This window comes from Spea bombifrons, chromosome 2 (genome assembly GCF_027358695.1).
Source record: "Spea bombifrons isolate aSpeBom1 chromosome 2, aSpeBom1.2.pri, whole genome shotgun sequence".
In the NCBI taxonomy this organism is placed as follows: domain Eukaryota; kingdom Metazoa; phylum Chordata; class Amphibia; order Anura; family Pelobatidae; genus Spea; species Spea bombifrons.
Genome location: NC_071088.1, coordinates 9,470,012 through 9,488,268, shown reverse-complemented (window position 1 = coordinate 9,488,268; position 18,257 = coordinate 9,470,012). Strand labels below are relative to the sequence as shown.

General features: G+C 42.8%; 1 protein-coding gene across 1 annotated transcript in view; it reads left to right on the top strand.

Annotated features, from left to right (window-relative positions):
* HUNK (hormonally up-regulated Neu-associated kinase) overlaps positions 1–14,137 on the top strand; it is a 48,219-nt gene extending 34,082 nt beyond the window's left edge. The window contains exons 3-11 of the mRNA XM_053456702.1: positions 1,459–1,751; positions 5,663–5,718; positions 7,155–7,290; positions 7,574–7,701; positions 8,348–8,483; positions 10,496–10,664; positions 10,856–10,939; positions 12,203–12,371; positions 13,077–14,137. Of these exons, the coding sequence (XP_053312677.1) occupies positions 1,459–1,751; positions 5,663–5,718; positions 7,155–7,290; positions 7,574–7,701; positions 8,348–8,483; positions 10,496–10,664; positions 10,856–10,939; positions 12,203–12,371; positions 13,077–13,747 (1,842 nt within the window). The 3' untranslated portion in view covers positions 13,748–14,137. The remainder of the gene's footprint in view (positions 1–1,458; positions 1,752–5,662; positions 5,719–7,154; positions 7,291–7,573; positions 7,702–8,347; positions 8,484–10,495; positions 10,665–10,855; positions 10,940–12,202; positions 12,372–13,076) is intronic.
* The last annotated feature ends 4,120 nt before the right edge of the window (positions 14,138–18,257 follow it).

Here is an 18,257-nt window from a genome sequence, read left to right as displayed (position 1 = left end):
AGTATGTTTAATGCGCTCCCATCGTCCCATTCCTCCGACGCTGGAAAAGGGGTCGCCGGGAGGTTAAGAGCAGATCCCGTTAAATTATTCAGAATAACTTTGTGTTTGAGTAATAACGTCTCATGGATTCATATCTCTGGAGCGCTCGGTTCATTTAACGCTAACGCTGAATTATTGATGAAAAGGCACGCAAATCTGGTTAAGATACGGAAGATAAAATATGTTCTGGGGAGTATTTACAATAATGATCTGTAACAGGCCTGATTAATATGATGTAACGATACCAGGCAGCAGTGCTCTTGGTTAAATAAAACGTTTCTTTATGATGTCGTTTGACTTCAGGTCGCCTAAAACAACGAGTCTTAATATGCAGAACATAAAAATGTCTTTAGATCTATCTTTATTGCCTATATGTTTTTGGTTGTTTTTTTTGTATTACATGAGTAAATATGTCGGTTCCTGATATTTAGAATTTCTACCTAAAACAAACCACAGAATATGTTTCAAAATTCACCCCACCTAAAGCTGCTGATCTTCATATTTTAAACATTTTGGGTTAAATAAGTGTGCTGTGGAAGCTACAAGCCGGTGAAGGTTTGGCTCGGAGGTCGTTGTTCCCGGGGCTTCCTCACGTAGACACATTTTTGGCCACATTTTCGGTGTCCAGAGTAACAAGTGCTTTCGGCAGCATTTACGCAACGATTGGATCCTTTCTGTGCCTTTTTTGGTAGGCTATCTCTGCTTCTGGAGTGGAGTAGTTTTTCTTGGCATGTTTTTTGGGTGGCTTTATTACCAGGCTCAATGGCTGGAACCCTCTTCTGGGGTTGAATGGTCCTCTCTTGACAATAAAACCATTAGCTTTACCTGCTGAACAACCCATAAAATCTGAACTTCTGCCTCACAATGCCTCGCAGGTATCTCTGGCACTCAAATAATTACGCGGGGATCTGGTTTCATTCCTGCCATCCTCTCCTACGTCGGCTTTGACTTGCTATTTACGTTCTTTCATAGCCTCTGGGAAATCTCCGAGATGGAAAGGCCTCTAAGTAGCTAAGATATCTTTTCTATTATCTGTTCTCCTGTAGGTTGCCCCTTTTTACCCGATTGTCGATCGTCAGGCTTTATAACATATTTCACTTGGAGCGACTCGTGCTTTTATTCCGCAGAGCTTCTTAGTCTTTTTAAGTGCGCCGAGCAGAAGCGAGATGCTTGATAATTGCTCTCGGAGAAGAATGTTACATAATACCTGCTTAATGGCGTTTCTGTAGATGCGGCATTGTGATTGAAAACAAAATGCGAGATAAAGCGCCATCGTGGAACTCTGTAGGCTTTGTTGGAATGTAACTCATGCCTTGAAATGTTGCAGAAGCCACCCCTGATTATTTTAAGCGGTCTTTCTAAGGTTTCTTTATAATCCCATAAGTATCTGCTCTAAATAACGTTCCTTTCTTCTTCCAGGTGGCTGTCAAAGTTATCGATAAGAAGAAAGCCAAGAAGGACACGTATGTGACCAAGAACCTACGCAGGGAGGGACAGATCCAACAGATGATCCGGCATCCCAACATCACCCAGCTTCTCGACATTCTAGAAACCGAAAATAGCTATTACTTGGTGATGGAGTTGTGCTCCGGCGGGAACCTCATGCACAAGATCTACGAGAAGAAGCGGCTGGAGGAGAATGAAGCCCGTAAATACATCAGGCAGCTGATTTTGGCTGTGGAGCACCTGCACCGGGCAGGGGTTGTACACCGGTAATTACCCTTCTTTAACACTGTAGCTTTTAGGCAGCGCCCTGGTTGCTTCATGCGTCAGGTATAGCATCACACGCTTTCAAGACTTCAGAGGCTTCTCTTTCCTTACATGTCTACAACGCTCACGCTATACATATTCTAGAATACGTTCTGATTTTGTTTTCCTCCGAAACAAAGGGTACCACGATTTTGATCCCTTTGTTCTGCGTTGCCAAGTTTTTAGTTGTGACGCATGCTAAGAATCTTGCAGGGATATCAAAGCTGGGTTTCGCAAAAGATATACTGCAAGTGCATCCCCTTCTATGGGTTATCCGCCTGGCGTGACCCTGCTGAAAACCGCCGCTTGGTGGCCTGCTGGATGGTCATCATGAGCCGCTGATGACTACCTTCTTTGGGAAGGTACTTCTCGGCTCCATAAAACTCCCACCAAATTGAGCTGCAAAACTGAGTGTACATTGAATTGGAAACTACTCGGGTTTAATAAGAAGATCCCAACAACTCACGCTCTGTGTCCCTTTAACTCGTCTGATGTGCGTGACTCCCCGTGATCAGTTTTCTAAGGGCAGAAATCTCATTCAAACACGAAGGTTGCAACATTATTAATTATAGTGAGCATTCAGGGCACTCATGCGACTATATTCTATATACAGTCCTGGCGTTTAAAGCATTTCCATGAGAATACTTCTTATTCTTATTAACAGACCCAGCTACCTCTGTCTTGACCCTTCCTGGAAAATAATTAATGTGTGTATAATGTGTGCTATGATATGGGCACGCACCCATAATTACTCACCCGATCTCTCTATTGACTCGCTTTACCCTCAAAATGGCATCCATAGTATGCATTAGTACCATTTTATTAAAATTAGGAGTCTTCTACAAAAAAAAAATGCTAGACCATTTATCTCTTTTTGCTTCATTAAACCAAAGCTTTATAATTGAAGTGAATGAATGGAGGCCAAGTATTTATTCTGCCCCCCTTCACCCCAATCTCTTGGCCTATTTACGACTGGTTAATTTATTATAAAAAAAAATAAAATAAAATAAAAAAATCTACATTTAGCCATTTATTTTTCAGACTGCAGCATTTTTTTCATTTTATTTTGCCTTTTTTTCACCATATCTCTGTACCATTCATAACCTCATAACCTCGTCCTCTTCTTATGCCATATAACCTCTCGTAATCATTTTAGGTAGGAAAAATAGTGTTTAAAGCAACCAAGATTTATGGTGTTTATTTCCATTACCTCTCTGCTATCTCTAGCAAAAAAAAAAAAAAAAAAAAGAGATTTTCTGAATGAATGAGTCACATTCTTTCGCGAGAGTAAAGTTCACAACTGCTGTGAAGTTTTCGCTATTAGCGGCTTTCATTTAGAGAGAATGGCATTCTGCGGAGAGAAAGGAGCAGCGGGGGAACGGAGCAGAAGATAAGTCAGGGAAGACGCGGATTCACTCGGGTCCTTTTATGAGGAGGCCGCCGTTATAAATAGAAATATTCGTGGAGGGTTTTGTGAAAGGATATTCCATATACTCTCCGTGGCATTAGAGTGAATGGAGGTGCCGGGACCCCAATTTGCACTCCTGGAGATACATAATTACTGTCGGTGGAGCCGCATGAAAGCGATACGTTATAAATAACTCTGTGCCGTCAGTCTTAATGGCTGTCACGATTCCTGCTTTATATTCGCTAGAGTTTTCCGCTTGTTGTTTGCGTTGGTTCGTAGCGGTTCCTTATTGTAGATTGTTTAAATGTTCTTATTTCAGGCATAGCCCAGTGATCTGAATTTATTAAAAGGAAAATTCCCCCCAGGAAAATACTTTTTTATGCAACCACTACAATAGTAACTGAGTGGTGTTGGTTTTAATTATCTTTTTTCCCCCCATCCGTTGGCAAACTGGTCCTTGATAAAAAGCTGGCCTAGGACAAATAATATTTGCTTTTCACCCCCCCCCCTTTACTAAATACAGCTAGGGAGAGTACTTGTTGCAAATGGTGACTTTAATAACAGCCTCCTTGTTTCATGATCCCAGTTCTCTCTTCTAATGGATCGGTTTGTCTTAGACTGTTAGTTGTCAAACTCCCTGAATATACTCTACCCTACTTCAAAAGTTTGGAGTCTCTTTTCATGGGAAAACAAGGACATTTCTGGCTGTAACATAATTTGCAGAAGGATTTCCTAACGACCCATTAGCCTTCTAAACTTAAACTTGGTTTTTATTAGGGAACACAGCGTGCCATTGGATCACAGGAGTGATGGGAGTGATAAATGGCCATTGGACCACAGGAGTGATGGGAGTGATAAAGGGCCATTGGACCATAGGAGTGATAGGAGTGATAAAGGGCCATTGGAACACAGGAGTGATAAAGGGCCATTGGAATACAGGAGTGATGAGAGTGATAAAGGACCATTGGACCATAGGAGTGATGGGAGTGATAAAGGGCCATTGGAACACAGGAGTGATAAAGGGCCATTGGAAAACAGGAGTGATGGGAGTGATAAAGGGCTATTGGAAAAAAATTACTTTTCTTTCAAAAACAAGGAACATTCCAAGTGACCCCAAATCTGTTCTATATATACACAATATGCAAACATTTACCCCCCTTCTTTGGCTTAAAAGCTTATTCTGTTCTTCAAGTTCCCGTCTGCTGCTCGTTCATAAAACATCCGTTACTCTTTTTTCTCTTTTTCTTTTAAATCCACAATCACTTTTCCGTTCGTGCAGAACACCCATTTAAAGGTGTTCTGGTCCACTTCATTTGAATAGACTAGAAAATAGTATTTTGGGAAAACAATGAAACATTAGGGTTGTTGCTTAGCTGATATTTTACAGGCAGTCAGTAAAATAACCTGTTTTGGTCACTATTATCCAGTCAAAGAAATACCATGGCTGGAATATTTTTTTCCAGAAAAGGTGGCACAAAGTGGCAAACGCCAAGTGCCATCATCACATGGGCTGCATCGGAAGTGCGCCCTCAACGAGAGATATACAAAGAGATTCAGACATTTTATCTCCAGGGTTAATCCATTCCGCGGTCAGAAGGCTGAGAGATTGGTTGCGGATGTGGGACTGTAAGGGTTAAATCTGGTCTCTAGCACAGTTACTTGTTGACTGTAAGAATACAATTGCAGCGTATCCTAAGCTGTAATACGACAAAGGCACGCAGTAAAAATATATTAATAATTTTAAAACCCACGTAATACTGAAAAGCATGCGATCCGCTTCAGCCCACAGGAAACGCTGGGTTTGATAGGAGTTGACAAATGCATCCCTTTCAGCGCAATTACTGTCAGGCTGTCAGGGAGGCGAGTCGTGCTCTGGAAACATAGAACACGGATGCGTACAATTCTTTTCCTTTATTGTTTTTTTTTTTGCAAAAATATCTTCTACGTGTGTCTCGAAACAAACACAAACCATGCAACTTTGGTGGCGCCAACGCTGAGACGAGAATCAGCAACCCCCTGGCTTCCAGGGCAGCGTTTCGTGAGGGCTGCTAACAGTCCACGCGTTGGTGGTCCTTGTGGAGGGGTTTGAATAATACTACTTTAGGTAACTTAGTTGCTGTGGATATGTTCTTCCATAGCCGGAAGGCCACCGGTGTTCCATCCCTAATGTTAAATTAAAAAGAATGTTAACAAACAAAACTCTTTGATTGCCTATCTGGTTGGCCATAGCTTCTTGCAAGGTTATATTTTCTTATATGCTTTCATGAACCCAGCTTGACGTTGATCTAAAACTTGCTGTATGTTTTGAAACTTAAAAAAGTCGATATAATGTTGCGGTAACCTGTCTTAGTGCACAGGACTGGAGCTTCATTATTAAAATGACCCCCCCCCACCATGTTAACTAATCCAGCCGCCCCGCTTCCCGTGTGCCTGCGAAATCATTCTTTTTTTTTTCTTTCCCCGCAGAGATTTGAAGATTGAAAATCTGTTGCTGGATGAGAACAACGACATCAAGCTGATTGGTATGCAAATGATTTAATGGCCTCTCATTAGCGCCGTGTTCGTCTGCTCACACTTGGTCTGTCTAAGCGGAGATTACACTCCGGGGGCCCCTACGGCCTCAATAGAACCCAAGTCTTTCCTTTTGTTTTGGGTTTCCTTTCCGATTTCCCATCGCCAGGCGTTCCTGCTGACCGTGCAAGTCTTTGTTTGTACACGGAATTCCCTACCCTGGCGTTTATTGACCGAAGATAAAGAGCTCTACCTTTTTAGAGCTTGGTGTCTTAACTTTTTCCAAACAAATTCCACTGGCTACAGATTTTTTCCAGCTAGGAATCCCTAAAGTCAACTTTTACATCTTAAAGCTAATACTCCGAAAGGACAAACACCATTAACCTATGAACCGTCGAAAGGCTCTTCAATGCCTGCTTAATCTTTCCTACCCCTGGTGTACACAAGCCATGGGTTGGTGACCTGTGTGGCCTCCTCAATGTTTGGCCTTAGAAATAGCTGAGCAAGCAGGTTGTCTTGAGCCTGGCTTAGAATGTGAAGCGCGTGATACAGAGCCAGCCATCTGAGACCCTTCCTCTTGGGTTGGGATTTCGGACGTTCTGTATGAAGTAGATAAGCCCCCGGTTTAGTGGACATACATCTCGACAAGCTGAGCTCGGGGTCTGGCTTTGCTTGCGTGGCACCCCTAGCTTTCTCCCCCACATCTAGTTTTCCCATCATTAATGTCGTAGTATCCCACCCCAGAAAGCTTCTCTCAATGGGATGCAGCGCCGTACGTTATAACATCGGACAAACTTTTTTATTACTTAAAAAACCCAGAAAACTAGTAAAGCTAAAATGTTTTTGTTCAAAATAGTAGGATTGACTATTCCACAAGAGGTTATTAGCAGCTAAATACCACATACGGCATCTGTCAAAAATATTTTATTGTAGGACAGACCCCTTTAATCCGGCCATAATCTTCTTATCGTATGGAATGACTTTAATTGCTTTCATTTTGGTTAAAAACCGATTTAATTCTGTTTCTTCTGGTTTCGTCGGCACGGACGTGATGCTCTATAGATTAGAAAAAGAGAATTTGGCGGCAGATCGGCCCGTCTAGTCTGCACATTTTTCGTGATGTAAAGACTTGGACCTTAATCGGTCCTTGGTTGGGATATCTTTACGCCTGTCCCATGGTAAAGCTCTCTATATGTAGTCATATCCTTTGACTTTCTTGCCTTCATGGGCTTGTTATAAATATTCCATGAGCATCAAAGGAAAAGGAAAAAGGAAGGTGACCTCCTCTTATCCGTCTCTGACCTCTTTTTCTGTGTGCCGCTTGTTACGACGGAGCCACGACGCCTTTATTATATCTGTAGAGCCTTTATTATATCTGTAGAGCGCTTTCATCCATATCTGTGTTTATTTAAAGACCGTAAAGAGAAATTTGTCTGTCTGTTTCCAGATTTTGGATTGAGCAATTGCGCCGGTATTCTGGGCTACACCGACCCCTTCAGTACTCAGTGTGGGAGTCCGGCCTACGCGGCCCCGGAGCTACTGGCAAGGAAGAAATACGGGCCGAAGGTGGACGTCTGGTCTATGTAAGTACCACATAACACTTACAGTGATCTATAAACTCGTTGTAAGCTGATGGGTTTCTAATCACATTTTTCATGGCCGCAGATATTACCTGTTCCCGAGTAGGAGCGTTGGGTTATTCGGCACATGGCGTTCCATGTGTTTCCATGACAACGCCTTGCGATACTTGTAACAAAGGAGATTCGAAGGGGAGGGGGGGGAGTAAAGCCAATCTCTCTCTTTGTTTACTGTGAATGGCGTGCCTCCCCTAACTGTGCATGCGCCCTTTTGTTTTTTTTCTTCAAGTGGCGTGAACATGTATGCCATGCTAACGGGCACGCTGCCATTCACCGTGGAGCCGTTCAGCCTGAGGGCTTTGTACCAGAAGATGGTTGACAAAGACATGAATCCTCTACCCACCCACCTCTCTCCAGGTAAATCCCACCACATTACTTCATCCATTCACAGCGACCAGCTGGGGGAATCACGTTTAACTCCACGCTCCTTAGTAGCTGCGCAGGTTCTGTGCCTCCAAATCTCTATATTTACATAAAGAACACATTTCTATGGAAATGAAACCACCCGCATCCGCTGAATTTTTTTAATGTAATTTTTTGGACGTGTTCTATTTGAAAGAGCCGATGGAACCAAGTTGTTTTGACATAGATGCCCCCCGGGGTATCATTACCCTCAAAATATCAAATTGTACAGCGCTGCGGAATATGATGGCGCTATATAAACCCATAAATAAAAAGTTAATACATTTCGGGGTGGGCTATAGGAAGTGTGGATGTAGGCATGGCTTAGACTGGAAAACCATGTGAATTAGAACAAAATAGGGCCACCTGTATGAATTCAGCTGTCGCTAGACTTCAGCCCTCAGCATCCTCAGCCAGGAAGAGGCTTAATCCGGCAACAGCTGAAGGTCCGCGTGGTTTTCTCCGCGTGAGGTGGCACAGTGGTGTCCCTGTGTTTACGGCACGTTAATGATCCCACGGAGCTGATAATCTGCTGCGCTCTATAGAAAACATTCTCACGTTTCCACTCTTGTTTTTTTTTTTCCCTCCCCCACCCCCACAGCTGCTGCAAGTTTCCTCCGGTCTCTGCTGGAACCAGATCCCATTAAAAGGCCAAACATTCAGCAGGCGTTGGCCAGTCGCTGGCTTACAGATAATTACCACGGGAAGGGGCAGCACACGGTCACGTACCCTAACAGGTAAACCAATGAGTAACTCAGCCGATGCCTTCACAAATCACTTTTTTTTTTTAATTATGTTTCTTGGAACTTGTAGGCCAAACGTAACGTTTGACCTGTTTGATTAAAGTGTCCTTGAGCCATTTGTCTTCTTTGGTGACATTTTGGTCAGTTACAGAACCTTGTTAGGAGGGTATCCTAGATCTTCTGGCCAAATAATAACATAACTATCGGTATTGGATAAAGAGTACGTGTTTTATGGATGGGGAACATTATATTTGCCAAGCTTTGGCTGCCAGGATACCCAACACACCAAGTCCTGGCCAACTTGGATCCATCGAACGCCACTGATCTCGACTTTTAATTGGTAACACGCACAGACCGCGTTCATGTTGTTACAGTTTATCAGCAGCTTTTACGATATTCGGAATGAATGTCTGTTTGCAGAACACAATATTTCCCTGTAGACAATGCGTGGAAACAAAGCGCTGCGAGAATTATATATTATTCTAAACGGACTATGGCTGGCAAGCAACCTGTTATTCTCTTTCGGAATCCCTAACAGACTAACCCGTGGATCCCTCTCCGCAACAATCTAGAGTTATGGTCCATGTTGCGTTTTTTTTTTTTTTAACGTTAAAGTGCTTGGAGGCACATCTTTGTACCACTAGGGGTTAAAATTTCACATCTGTATACGAGACAGATGTGTTTTATAGGATCCGCACCGAAGGTACAGTAATTGGTGCATTGGTGGAAGGCTTTGAGAGAGAACGCTAAGCGCCGGTGCTAAACTTTACGGCTTCCATAATCCATGGGGAAATTTCACACGTTTTGAAACTCGCAGCACAGACCCTGTCTGTATAATAATGGGGGAGGGGTAAATCACACCGATAGAGACTCAATCTACCTTCTAAAGGGGCAAATAGAATGCTGCTTTATGCGTTGGGGGTACATTGCACCTTTTCTGAAAGTGGAGCTTCTGCCGTTTTTGTTTATAAAAATAATAGTAATTTATATAATTACTATTATCAGATAGAACTCATAGAAATGGCTGATACTCAGCTGCCTGATCTCACTCTGAGCCCAAATCTACTAGACAAACACTCCTAGCAGACACTCCTTATCATACTGCCAGAATTGCTCGGTATTAATCACCCAGTCGGACGCTTTGAATAATGAAAGTCTATGGAGAACGGACTTCATTAGCATTGCCATCAAGCATCAGCTCAGTGTGGTGTTTGAGCGGGGAAAGTCACCCAAAATATCACACGGTTGATAACAACGGCCGCCTCCAGGTCTGCAGATAAAGAGTTTATTGTAATAAAATTAGATAAAACCAGTTTTTTTTTTTTTGTCAATGCTGTCCTATATTACTGTATACAGCACTGGGGGGGGGCAGTTACTGTATACAATGCAGGGGGGTTAATACTGTATACAGCTCTGGAAATTATACTCATGGAGAAAGTATTTATTTTTCGGGGACTTTCCCTTTAATCACATCTGGGGAAAGTGTGTTACTCAGAGGGTGGAAACACAAAACGATTGCTTTCATCTAAAGAGAGTGATTTTATAGCGTTAATCATTTATAATAATATATATATATACATATAAAACGAGCAGTGATGATGATGACTCCTGTGGTTGGATTACCCAGGCCTTGTGTGTAAATGCTGGGATTACTTTTTTGTAAATCATCAGACTGGTTGGGTAGCTCTCAGGAACTCCACCCGAAACCCGAGACAGACTGTAGCTTCATAATGCTGCGCATGTTTTTTTTTTTTTTGCCTACATATTCCAACGCCACCTGATACCCCGTGCTTAGAAATGTGTATAGCATTCCATCAGACCACGATCGGATTACTCAGAAGCATTTAATTTTATTAATTTGTGTTGAATGTTATCGTTAATGGGTAGCGTGTTGCGCAATATTTCTAAGCCCATGTTACAGATCTTCACCTTGAACCGTAAATCGTTGCATATTAACATAATAATAATAATAACGTGACGATAATCCCGTTCCGTTCTTGTTGTAGGATCCACCTGGAGGATCTCAGTCAGAATGTGGTGCTCCACATGTCCGAGAAGCTTGGCTATAAACACAGCGATGTCATCAATGTCATACTCTCCAACCGCGCATGCCACGCGCTCTCCGTGTACTTCTTATTAAACCGGAAGCTGGAGCGTTATTTAACAACCATGAGAGTGAGTCCCTTCTTTGTGGAGTCGGGTGGTGTTATTCCGGGGTGGGGGGGGCGAGGTAGGGTGGGAAAGGGGGCATTAAACAAAAGATCATCTTGAAAGCCTTGAGTATGGTCGTCACCCAGGGAAGCTCTGTTATCTGCCGGTATGATGCGATGCAGCCTGTAATTAACATCTGGTTCTCTCCCTGCCAGAAAACCGACATTAATGACAACGTTTGCCACAAAAGTCAGTTACATCAAAGCGAAAAGTACAGGATGAACAAGAACTCGTACGAGGTGAGCAGCCTGATCTCCCAACGGCCGCGTTCCTTCATAGAAATGGTCAACCGATGTAAAGACTCAAACCTTAATTGGTCCTTGGTCTTGAGGAGCCGTATGCCTATCCCATGCATGTTTAAATTCCCTTACACCATTAGACTCTACCACTTCTGCTGGGAAGCTGTTCCGCTTACCTCGGCTTGTTGAGTTGTGCAGGTTCCCAGCTCAGACTCATCTACAACATAAGAAAAATGCGCATCAGAGTCCATAAACCTAAACTGCTATCTTGTTCAGCACCCAAGTGTCAGTCTATAGGGTAATGAAGGCATATTTGATATACTTTCTGTTTTAAACTCAAATATTTAATTTATTATTGCATATAAACAGAAAGAGAATAGATTTTTTTTCTTTTTTTTTTTTTTGCGTGTGAGAGATGAAAAGCAGACTTGGGTATTTTGGTGACGAACCTGGTGCGGGATGAGTTATATGTTACAGGAAAGGTCGGGGAGGACTGATTAGTTTACGGTGTTGGCTGTGATGTAAGACAATAGTCCGCTCTGAAAGACAATCGTTTAGCGATGAAAGAAGGCTGGGGCGGTCAGAAGAGTCCTTTGTTTGTAGAGGTTAAGGAAGTGACTTCCTGCACATTAAAAGGGCCGAGCGGACGGGAAGCAAACGGAAGGGCACTTTCTCAAGGAGCGAAAGTGGAGGACGTGTCTGGCGTGATGCAAAAGGCTTTATAACCCCATGCTTTTGACTGATCTATAAACTAAGTTGTAAAGGGGTTTGGCGTCTGTTTTGAAACCCATTGTTAAAGCGCTCGTCCTTAACGGGATAACACACACCCTCTTCCTAAAGACTGTATCGCCAGGCGATTCACCGGCCGTATGTATGTAAAATACTTTTGGTATAAGTAAGCAGTGCTTTCTACCTGTTGGAAACGGTAAAAGTTATTCCAAAGCTTGGGTCTTTCCTGTCCCATGGGTTAGCGTGCATGCACGGCACTTTATGTTAAGGAATTCCCAGAAATCGCTTATAAGCAGGGGTTTTCTGGATGAACCGCGGGATTCAGCGTGATGGACTTGAGTCTTTTTCAGCCTGAATGAGTATGTTAGTAGGTTAATCAGGGACCTGTTTTAAGGAGGGGGCATTTACTGGGTCCTGAGGCAATGGCTGTCCATGCAGTGGCTGGTTGCTGGCTGTGTGTTGTCCATATCCATATAGGCAGGGCCGTGTTAGAACATGAGCTGATGCCGATGTGTGATTATTTTTTTTTTTTAGGAAAGAAAATCTAAAGATTCAGAAAAGAGACCAGACCTTCAGCAGAGGGGAGCTCAGAAAAAGGTGGAAAAAAGCTCTCCTTCCCACAGACAGAGCTCCTGTCTCGGCACGCAGATCTACAACGCCAAAGGTCCCCTTAAGGAGAGGAGATCCTCCAAATCAGAGAGGGGTACGTGTCTTCACACTTTGCCATGACGTACATAGTTTGCCAAGCAGGACAATCTATATTCCATCATTTTCAGTGACCGCAATTTGTTGTTGTACATCAGACCAATATCTGAAGGAGAGACCTAGGTTCAGGAGACTGCAAACCTTATCCTCCCCACATTAGTAACGATGGTGGAGGATAGAATTTCCCAAACAAGCATTCTAGAAAGTTTTTTTTGCACACACAGAATCAAATCAAGTATTTTCATCTTACAGAAATTACATTTCGCAGCCCCTTAGTATAGGTAATTCCAGTATGAAAGATATCGTACCCAATTTAAAAAATAAAGAATATAGTGGCAAAGTATCAAAGAGCGATATCCCGTGATTGAATTATTCTGGTAGTCGGATTTGTTTAAAAACAAAACAAAGCCAGAATTCAGCGCAAACTCAGCAAATACAATTCAAGAAACCCCTATCTAAGGCATAAATATTGGGAATTCCGTCACACTATATGGCCAAATATCACTCAGCCTCCCACTATGTCAAAGTACCCCAACTCTGGTGAGTCCTATCTAATTTTTCATGGCTATATTGCTTACCAAGGAACTAAATCAGTTTGACTGCCCTTTTACCCTGTAACCCAATGAGAATCTCAAGCTTAATTTAAAACCTTCTCTGGAAATTTGTTTATATGTATTTTTATATTTGATATTTTATATTTCAGAATCCATTGGAGGATTGAGCCCGTTCCATGAGGTCAGGCTGAGTAAGAAGGGATGCATAACTTCTTGTTCTCTGGAATATTTAGAACTTCAGAGTCCAGATCCGAGAACCCCCAAGATTATGAGAAGACAAGACTCCCACTCCCAGGAGGCAGTAAACATGAACATGGGAAGCCGTTTGAGAGATACCCACATGAATGTTGTGAGATCCTTTGAATCTGTCAACAGGGAGGACCAGATTGAATCTTCATCACCCTCCCACCAGTACAGAGTGATAGGATCCCCGGTATCTTTCTCTCCGAGGCACTCAAGTGAAAGGACACTGTCTCCGATCTTCCAGTTTGACAACACAACCCCCGTGAAAGCTCATTCTAACCAAGCTTCCTTCACGTATGATGATAAAAGCAGCCCATCTAGCTCAGAATCCATGTCTCCAACGTCCCCTTATTCACCATCGGGCAACAATAACGTTTCAGGGAACTTGGGTAGCCCCAACTGTGTACGCAGCAAGGGTAGATTTCCAATGATGGGGATTGGACAGATGTTGCGTAAAAGAAGCCAAGTCATATCACCCAAAATGGAGAAACCTCTGGAATCTAGAATGCCCCCGTTGCACCAGATGAGCCCGGGATATGCCAGTTTTAACTCCAATGATACCAATGGATTTTGCTAATGAGGTATATCGGAGAGACTATGCTTTCTACGTGTTGGGCATACAGAGGGCCGGCTCACTTTAAGAAAGGTTACTGTCTGTTTATGACTTTTTTATCACTAAGGACACGGTTTGGAAGGTTGTTATTGGAAGGTGTTTGCATTCTTGCCAAAACACATCTAGTACTCTCGAACTAAGGGAATCCATTTAAGATGTGCACCAACGGACCTATAAAGAACATGCTAGGTTGTACATTTATGGTGACGTTACATGTCCTCTTTTTTTCTGGACACTCTGAGAAATTTTTTTTCCCTGAAAGGTTACAATGAAAATACTGGACTCCTCAAACTACCTAGAGAGCTTTTTGGAGCATATTTTTCTTTTAATAAAACTGATTCTTGATTTGTTGCACTGATTGTGGGTCATTGAGTGTGTTGTGAACACAAGACAACTAGTGAGAGTCGCTCGACCAGCATGTGTCGTTCTCATTGTGTCGTCGTACACCACAGCCGAACAATGCTTACTGTTGTCATTATGTCACCCATTGGGGTGATTCATATCTCACCACGTTGGTAGTCAAAGGGAGGAGGGGGAGTAACAAGATGGATGGGAACCTGACATTAGGACCCTAATGTAGCCAAATCTTATCTAGCATATGATGCAATCTTATTATGATGGCCTCTGGCTGCCTCCAAACATTGAACATATGTTTTAATCTTTGGCAGACCCCCCACCATTTTGTTCTGGCAAGTGTGTCTGAAGGCAGGGGTTGCACTAGAAGTGGGCCACCTAGCCTTGGAAGTTGATAGGGCCACCTGCCCGCCTTACCTGAATAGCCACTGCGGACTGGCCATCTGGCACACTGGGCAGATGCCCAGTGGGCCGTTGTCCAACAGCGCCTCCAATATGGAGTGCTGCAGTGAGGGGCCACCAGCTGCATATACCCGGTCACAAGCTACACCAGCATAACAATGTAACGTGCGGCCAGGCGTATCCGGCTGGTGGCCCCACACTGGAGCATTAATTAGGACCCTGTGTGTGGCACTCCACCTCCACTCCAAGCTGCTGGAGACTTCGGTTCATTCCAGGCTATTTTCATGGACATAAAAGGAGCTTTTCTCTTCCTGTCTGCAGTTAAATTTGTGATAAGACCCAGAAGCCCAGGCAACTGTTTCTTGTTCTCTGTCCCGACATTGAACTTATCAGCACAGAGATAACAGAACGTGTCTAATGCTTAACTGCAGGCTTTTGATTTCAGGTAGCCGATTGGTCAAAAAGGAATACATTTTGAATTGTATCTGTTTCTTTAGGGTTAAATCACCAAAGCAGGCGTTTTTAAAGAGAGTTTAAGCTCACTGACCTCACTAATAAGTCGCTAACTGAACTATACATTATGCATGGCCAGCTCAGCCCTTCTTGTAGGCGAACATGCCAGAGATGGCCCTTCGTAATGCATAATGAAATCACTATTAAGACGTCTTAATTATCTTGTGATGGATGCCAAACCCCAGCTCGCCATTCTCACCGTGCTGCTCGGTGATGGGGCTTGTACAGCATCCCTTACTCAATCAAGCTTTCTATGGTCATTTGGACCCAGGCGTTCTATTTTAAGTTTATTATATGATACACTGGCATTATTTCAGGAGAGGGATACATGTGCACCCCTCCCACCAATATACAAAAAACCACAACTCTCATGACATATAACCAGGTAAGAGGTTGGCTGAGAATGATAGGTGCGGTAGCCTCATCTTGCCAGATGGTAATACAAGCTTCAAAACGGCTTTGTTGCCAAAACTATGCAACATGTTTACTTAATAAGCAGTCTCTGTCGCGGTACAGATACATTTAGCAGATAAGCGGGTGCTCCCATGTAATAACTAGTTTAAAGGTCTGAAAGAAATAATCCACAAGACCCCTTTCAAGTTCACTGCGGAGGCATTTAAACGTCGTATTCAGGAACGTTTTAAAATAAGTATATGTTTCTCGCGACTCGTGAATTTGTTTACAACGCTTTAAAAAAGAATACGTTTTCCTTTTGAAGGTGGTTCAAGAAATCCAGCTGGATCCCTGTTTTTCTCCCCTCTGGATTTCTCTGGCTAATCTCGCCCTTTTGTGAAGAGTCTCGATTGCGCGCGTCTCCAGAAAGTAGAGTGTTTTCTACCCTGTGTACTACGTCACGGCCGTCAGCGGCGTCTTTGTTACCCGTGGACTCTTAATTCCCAGTCTGAGCCAAAGAATGCGGTAGCCGCCTGTAATTTCACGACAAGTATGTGACCAGATGATATATATTTAGATGGTATCATTAGAAGTGTTTAGAAATGTAGCACAAATGGCCCTTTCTATGTGTAAGACGTCGAGTATGGCCCCTTTTATACGTCTGTAATGTGTGTTTGTATAATGTTTGCGCTATTTTATCGTACATTTAATTCAAACTTTTTTTCTGGGACTGTAATGGATCTGGTTTTCATAAAAATCAAATTTTCCTTAAAAAAAGTGTGTGTTGTGTTGATTGTTATGAGGAGTCGGTGGTCACACTTCAAACATTCAACCATCTGGGCGCATTTTTGCTTGTATCCTGCAAGTTTGGGATCTAAATGTAACGGGTTCACCAAGAGAGCTGTAGTCACTCCCAGAGATCACCCCGATGTCTCCTCCTGTAGCGCACCTCGGAAACCCTGCCATATGTGTACCCAATAAGTAGACCCAACTACCTTCAATTGAGTACAGCAAGAATGAACATTTTATAATTGCAAAACAGAGTCTGCCGGTATAGTCACGCAAGTGATTTTTATTGTTGGAACAAATTGCCACTTCATTTGTAATGGATACTACAACGTTGTGTGAAATATATGATTTCAAATATTTTACAGATCTAGATTTTAAAAGCCACTTGGAGCTATTAAAACGTTCAGAGGAGCGGGGGTTTTACGTGACCTCTCTGTCACACCCCATTAAGTCAACTTTGTCACTGGGCTCATTTACTATGAACAGCCACATGGATCACAAAAAAATGCCTATATCCTGTAAGTCATTGGATTTCCCACCAATTATCGCCTTAATAATAACCATCATTATTTGTTTAATTGGGGCTGACACACTCCTTCCCCAGTCCTAGCTGAACATCAGCTGCGTGTCAATGGTTTAATGAGGCAATTAGAAGCGAACACGCAACTGGTGCGTGTGCTCAGTCCCCGAGTACAGTATTCCGTCATCCATATTTCTAACGCCCATAGAGAGACGCAATTGAGCTACGGCGGAAGCTGCAGCTCACTCTGGATTCTTTTTGAGGATCTATAGCGTTTAGTGTTTGCTCCAAAACCCAACAAGCAAAAATCCAGCCCTTTTGAATAAGGAATAGGACATCCAAATAGCAGGGCTGGCTGGTGAGTGATTTTGCTTGGGGTATCCATTAGGAATGCACTGAAATATTCAGGTTTCAGGCTTTGCAGAGTCTATTTACTGATAGGAATGACCGTATAGGCAACCTGAGTCTCATGTCTTTACCCCAATCTTAGGTTCTCAAGGTGAATGGCCTTGGAAGAACTTCCCCGGTTGGGTTATCAGGAGCTCCTCGTCTTCAAGGGCAGGGCTCCTTAACCCTCTTCTGAAGGCACACCTAACAGTCCAGGATTTAAGTATTAATCATAATTCTAGGTAGATGGTTTTGACATCTTGCTATAGACTATAATACTCTCTTTGTACACGTTGAGAATGTTAGATCTTTGGTCCCTTAAGAGTAACAAATTGACCTTCAGCCTGGGATTAAATAACCCTACTGTCTTCTTGGCTATGAAGAGGTTGGGATAATAACCTTTCGAGCCTTACTTGGTTTTGATATTCCATTTTAATTGAGACATCACCTTCCGCCTGGCTGCCATCATCCTTTATTTGTGTAATCTGGAAATACTCTTAAATCCATTTTTTTCATGATTTGAAATATTGTTTTTCCAGAACACTGGGCCTTTCCCAAGCGTTCAGATTTCTTTCATTGTCACGTATTGTTGTAGTTGATAAATTTAAGGTATTGGGTGGAAAATCCACACGTGGGACTTTGTGAGGTTTGAGCAGATAGACAGATGGTTATCTGGTGTTTCTCAAAAGAATGTGGGATATAACTCACTCAGACTGTATACAGCTAATTTTGATCCAAATCTTTAGTTTCTCTATTTCTTTGACCCGGTTGAAATGTATATTTCCAAATGGAAGGAACACCATTTGTATCGAAAACCAGATGGCCAGTTGTTGAAATTCATGTTTAACGCACTGTATTTTTTTATCCCTATTTATATAAACTTTACTCAGTCTGAAGATTAATAGCAGGAGTTATGTCTGACACTAAAGGTAGGTCAGCTGGAGGGTCACAACAAACAAATGTAGGAATGCTATGGATGCTTGTGAGGACCAAAATACAGCAGAAGACAAAATGTTTGAGAGTCTCCTGCTCTGGCTTGAATTCCTACACTCTTGATAAGACGGATCAGGTCAGGAGTTGGGACCCGGCTTAATTTGGCCCAGTCTGACACTGTTG